The 6,037-nt window shown below is 47.3% G+C and overlaps 2 protein-coding genes across 2 annotated transcripts; one reads left to right on the top strand and one right to left on the bottom strand.

The window, feature by feature from the left end:
- Window positions 1-7: 7 nt before the first annotated feature.
- On the top strand, window positions 8-1,332 carry LOC104520077 (tripartite motif-containing protein 15; the record flags this gene model as incomplete). Its single annotated transcript, XM_010162484.1, has 3 exons — window positions 8-86; window positions 255-284; window positions 818-1,332. Coding segments are annotated over 3 exons (624 nt in total), but the record flags the coding sequence as incomplete, so codon positions are not given.
- Window positions 1,333-2,364: 1,032 nt separating this feature from the next.
- On the bottom strand, window positions 2,365-5,547 carry LOC104520100 (E3 ubiquitin-protein ligase TRIM39; the record flags this gene model as incomplete). Its single annotated transcript, XM_010162485.1, has 4 exons — window positions 2,365-2,885; window positions 3,903-4,018; window positions 4,286-4,308; window positions 5,428-5,547. Coding segments are annotated over 4 exons (780 nt in total), but the record flags the coding sequence as incomplete, so codon positions are not given.
- Between the last annotated feature and the right edge of the window lie 490 nt (window positions 5,548-6,037).

Raw genomic sequence — 6,037 nt, 5'->3', positions numbered from 1 at the left:
GTTGCTTCTTCCAGAGTTGGAGAAGAAAATTGAGCACTTCAAGGAGAAAAATCTCACTCTAGAGGAGAACCTGAGGAGCTTCCAAGGTATTGAACGTGGGCTGAGGTGGGCAGATGGAGAAGTAGCTGTGGGATCATAAATTATATTTACTTCAAGTATAGATCATAATTTATTGACCTCAGGGCAGCAGAACATCTCTCTTTCCATGTTCACACCCATATTAGGTTAGATAATGTCTCTTCTCCTCTCTTTAGACCTCCTGATGTTCCAGCTGCCTGATAAAAGTAAGTCTACATCTCCTGGAGGTGAGGGAGTGGGAAGGACCAAGGGAAGGTTGAACTCAACATGGGATGGGCTATGAGTTGAAGGGTCATCTGGGGAAGGTGCTGCTGGGTCTGAACAAAAGAATGAATGGTAGGGTGGCCAAAAACTCCATGAGGAGTCAGGAGATCTTCACCATCATGTGTTGAGAGGTTCATTTCTTCCAGTGGAGCTGCTCAGCTGTGTGAAGATGGAGTCTGTCCCTCACATCAGTATGTTCAAGGAGCAAATCCCTAGTTTGGCATTTTTGGACCAAAAAAAAATGGAGTATGGGACTCCTACTTGTCCTCTTGGTCCCCTTGGGAATCTTCTTCTGATGCTTACCTGGGTCCTGTGGGATGGGGAAAGTGACCAATGTCTGTCCCTTCAACAAGGGCAGAGCATTCCAAGTCATGGGATGGATGATACTGCAGGAGCCCGAGCAGCAAGGGAGAACCCAAGGTTGTGGGACATGGTTTGGTTTCCTTTGATGTTCTACTCTCTCTGCCCCTTGCAGTCAAGGTGACCCTGGATCCATCCACGACTCACCCCCAGCTCGTTGTGTCAGCGGACGGGAGGAGCGTGAGGTGGGAAGATGCCCAGCAGGACCCATCTGCTGAAGGGTTTGGCATTGATCCCTGTGTGCTGGGCTGTGAGGGCGTCACCTCAGGGAGATGCTGCTGGGAGGTGGAGGTGACACCTGAAGGTTCCTGGGCTGTAGGGGTGGCCAGGGAGTCCCTGAAGAGAAGGGAAGAGACATCTGTGAGCCCTGAGATGAAGCTCTGGTCTATGGGTCTCTGTGAAGGTCAGTTTTGGGCTCTCACCTCCCTTGAGCGTATCCCACTCTACCAGATCCAGGTCCCCAGAAGGGTCCGGATCTCCTTGGACTATGAAAAGGGTCAGGTGGCATTTTTTGATGCTGATAAGAAGGCCCTGATATTCACTTTCCCAGCAGCTTCATTTGAAGGGGAGAGTATTCATCCCTGGTTCCTGGTGTGGAGCAAGGGGTCTCAGATCACATTGTGTCCCTGAAGTTCTCTCTTCTTACCCAAACACAAGTTTTATGTGTCCCACATCTCCATTTCCACCACTTTGGAACACTTCTGTCTACTAAAGTCCTACTTGACCTTTCTGACCTCTCTTTTTCCATCCTCAGTGATACCAAAGAGTTGAGAACTTCTGTTGGGGCATTGTCCTAAATGGTCATCCTCAAATTGGGGTGTCAGTGGTTGATGGATGGAACCACATCTGCTCCAAAGTATCTTGTACCACCTTGTTTTATGGTTTTAGGTGAAATAAAAAGATTTACATGTTGGAATGTACTTCTCTGTCTGGTTATTTGTTGCTTCTGGATGTCAGGTTCAAGTTGAGGAGCTTTCAAGGAGCTTTCAACTTGTCCTTCAAGTTTTGGTTAATTAAATCCCATTCCTGATATTTTCATAAAGCCTTCATCCAACAATGTCCACAAACTCCATGTAGATGATCTAGAGATATCCCTGGAAGCCACGTGTCATGATGTTCTCCTAGCAATCCCAACCAGAAGGAAAGACACGGAGGAGAAAATAAGGTCAATTTTTATTAATTATTATTATTATTATTAATTATCAACAACATGAGGGTTTTCAAATATCAGTTGTTTGGAGAAGAAAGGAAACAGTTGAAGCTCAGGAGCTTTGCCACGTGTGAACTTGCCACCAGCAAAGATACTAGATGAGTAAGACCACTTGGTTTGGAGGTGACCAGCTCAGATGAGGACACCTATATTTAACCAGGCAGAACTTTTCTACTACTGTCACTCTGGATTTTTCCCTATTTCCCATTTCTAAGCTCCAGGTTTTCCTTCTCCAGAGCTTTTTTCTTCTCCCTCTGCCTCATCTTTCTCAGGTTTCTCTCTTCTCCTTGCACATCAATCCCCCAGCTTCATGGAGAAGAAGAAAACACCCCAAAAAAACCCCCCCCAAATCCCAATTTCTTCTGTTCTATGTGGTCTCAGGGGTATCTTGAGGGACATGTGGTTGCCCCTTGAGGTTGTAGAAAGTTGGGGGTGATGTTGATCTTCATGTTTCAGGGACACAACCTAAGCTGGGACTTGGCTCCCACCACCCAGAGCCATGGATGGATCCTCTCCCCGGTGAAGGAGACACGGGAAAAAATGAACATGAGTCCACCTTCATCTGCATCAAAGAATGCCACCGTCCCTCCGGTGCAGTCCAGGTGGACACTGACCCTTCGAGGCACCCAACGTAGGGGTAGGAGGGTTACTTTGCGGGTGGTGAGTGCCCGAATTTGTCCTCCCCATTTCTCCACTCCCCAGATCCCTCCTTGGGGACAAAGACTGAGATGTCCCTTCCGACAGATGGACTCACGGGCCACCCCTACAGCCCAATCTCCACCATCTCCTACTTCCACCTCCCAACAATGCCGACCGGCCACGAATCCCTGACATCCCAACACGAAGGGCCAGTAGTCAAATCGCTCTGGGTTATCGGGAAGGTCTCGTTGTCCTTCTGCACGTCTCACGCTCTTAAGGTCCTCAGAAAGGATGAGGTCGGGATGAGCCGTGTCAGGATCTAGGGTGATGATGGCTGTAGGGTGGAGGACAGAGGTGTCAGAAGCAAGGCTGAGCATCCCAAGGATGTGGGGAAGGGCTTGGAGGAGGCCACCAGGACACAGTTAGACATCCAAGGGGTAATAATCATCATGGAAACATCTCCAAGAAGGAGAAAAACTGATTTTAACCCCCCAAAAAAGCCACCAAAAGGTGGACAGTGGTGGCAATGGACTCATGGCAGAAATCCCTGGGAATTTTAGGTTGTGTTGGGCCTAAATGTTGAGAGCAGAAAAAAAATTAAGGAAGGGGATACGTGAGATGTCAACCAGCAAGATCTCAAGCAGATCATCTCCTACAACAAGCATCAACCACTTGAGAAGACCAGAAAAGAACTAAAACTTGAAGATAGGGTGATGAATTGGGTCAATCCATTTCCATCTTTCTTTATTTCATGGAAATAATGAGGATTCAAGGCAAAGGTTCTACCCTGAGGTGGGTTGTCCTCCAGCGTTAGGTGGAGAATCCAGCTACAGGGCTGAAAGAACTTGTTGGGTTGCCCTAATTTTCATCTTCTTCCTTCAACATCTATTTTTGGGCTACTTTGGGTTAGGTGCACCTTCGTTGAACAGGTATGGTGGCTCTTGTGTTCTCACTCTCAGCAGAAGACCATGTTAGGAAAGGTTAAGATGGAGGAGAAACCAAGCCAAAGATCAGCCCATGGTTCATCTGTGAACATCTTCCAAGAGTTAGGGCAAAACTTATATAGTTGAGTGAAAAATGAGGTGTGAAGTGGGTATGTTGTGAGTTGGATGTGACCCAGAGATGGTCTGAGATGTTGGACCACTTCCAACTCTTAGAAGGTTGTGAGTTGGATGTGACCCATAAAGATCATTGAGTCCAACTCTTCCTCTCCTTCATCTCAGGGTTTCTCTCTGGAGTATTTATCTTCTCAAAGTACCTCCAGAAGGAGCTAAAGGCAGCTCAGCTCCTCCAGTTCTCCCCAAAATATGTCTAACCTATTTTTTTCTCCTCCCCAAGCCCTTCTCAGTACCTTGTAGCTTCTTCAGAGTTTCCTTCAGAGCACTGTTCCTCCATGAGAAATGACAAACCCTTTCTTCTGATTCTGGAGAAATATCTACTGGTAGATGGAAAGTGACTTTCCCACACCTGAGGGGGGAAAAAAACAACAACAACAACAAAAAAACCCACAGTCTTGGTCAAGGTGGAGGTCTCAACCTCCTTTGATTAATGTGTCCCCAGAAATGATCAAGAGAAGACACAACCTTGTAGTGGTGGCACCTAAAATACTCTTCCAGATCCTTCCAATTTCCCTAAAGCAGAGGTTTCTTCAGCACCCACCACCCAGTTTTCTCCACCATGGTCATTGCTCTTTGAAAAAGCTCCTGAAAAGACCTTTCAAGAGAGGTCACGTACCTGCTGACGGCGCCTTTCACGTCCTAGAACAAGAAGAGAAGGTCAACATGAGCTTGTTTTTCTCCTTAAATCACAACCATGATGAATTGTTTAGTCAAAGATGGACCTCTTGGGTCTCTGCCCCCAACCTTCTGCTCAGATCTGGATCTGTGCAGGGATGGAGGGATCTAGAAAGACCTTGGAAGATGCCTTGGAGGACCATGGCCATGGACACTGCTGATCAACCCCATGGGGGTTGCATTTCCAGCTTGTCTTCAACCCTACCTCCAGCCCATGGACCTACCTGATGTTCTCCTCTCTCTCTCAGGTACCACAAAGATGGGATGAAGGTTGGTGATGGTCTTGCTCCCCATCCCATAGGGAACCACCAGCCCTCACCATTCTCCTCTCTCTCTCAGGTACCACAAAGATGGGATGAAGGTTGATGATGATCTCATTCCCCATCCCATCGGGGACCACCAGCCCTCACCATTCTCCTCTCTCTCTCAGGTACCACAAAGATGGGATGAAGGTTGGTGATGGTCTTGCTCCTCATCCCATAGGGAACCACCAGCCCTCACCATTTTCCTCTCTCTCTCAGGTACCACAAAGATGGGATGAAAGCTGGTGATGGTCTTGCTCCTCATCCCATCGGGGACCACCAGCCCTCACCATTCTCCTCTCTCTCTCAGGTACCACAAAGATGGGATGAAGGTTGGTGATGGTCTTGCTCCTCATCCTATAGGGAACCACCAGCCCTCACCATTCTCCTCTCTCTCTCAGGTACCACAAAGATGGGATGAAGGTTGGTGATGGTCTTGCTCCCCATCCCATCGGGGACCACCAGCCCTCACCATTCTCCTCTCTCTCTCAGGTACCACAAAGATGGGATGAAGGTTGATGATGATCTCATTCCCCATCCCATCGGGGACCACCAGCCCTCACCATTCCCAACCAGAGATGGTGATTTAATTCCCCTTTATTTTTCTTCTCCATCTTCTCAGGTTTCTCCCCCTTCTCATCCCCTTGGTGACATCTACAGAGGGAAGAGGAGCAAACTAGAACTAGGAAAGACCAACCTCATTAACCCAGCAGCTCCCTGGTGGTGGGACCTCCTTTAAAATTGTCTCTTTCAAAGCTGTAAAGTGGTTGAATTCACTCACCGATCTCTGATTCTTCTCTTCTTCTCCTCGTGTCAAGTTATCCAGCTGGGAAATGTCCTCTGAGAATTTGGTGGCATTTTTGGCTTGTCTCTTCTCAATTTCATTTTTTAGGTCTTCCAACTGTGAAAACAAGAAGATCTCAGAGTTCTCCTGGGAGGGGCAGAGCTCAAGTTTCCCTTTTAAGATGCAAACAAAGGAGAAGTGGGATGAGAAAATACCACCAGGAATTCATGGAGAAGTATCTCCCACAGAAGATCACCCATGAACCCCAAACCCTACTTGTTCTTCTTGAATTCCTGGAGAAATCTGGGTTGGGGGGGGGAGAAATCAAACTTGATGTGAAAAAGCAACACGAGTTTGGGAGGAAAAATGTTGATAAAAGCCAAAAACTCTTGAACTTCTTGAACTTCTTCTTGAACTTGGGTGGAAAGTTGTGACATTTCCCACCACAGAAATGGTGCAAAAACAACCCAAAATTGTCTAAAGAAATGACCCCAAAACTCAATTTATTATTATCCAAGGATTGATAGATCAACGAGGTGGACACCTACCAGATCCTCCAGTTTTCTGCACTCCAGGAGAGCTGTGTCCTTCCTTGGAGACCTTCTCT

This window comes from Antrostomus carolinensis, unplaced genomic scaffold (assembly GCF_000700745.2).
Source record: "Antrostomus carolinensis isolate BGI_N321 unplaced genomic scaffold, ASM70074v2 scaffold54242, whole genome shotgun sequence".
NCBI classification, from domain to species: Eukaryota; Metazoa; Chordata; class Aves; order Caprimulgiformes; family Caprimulgidae; genus Antrostomus; species Antrostomus carolinensis.
Note: the sequence above shows the minus strand (reverse complement) of the source record. Positions and strands in the feature narration are given on the sequence as shown.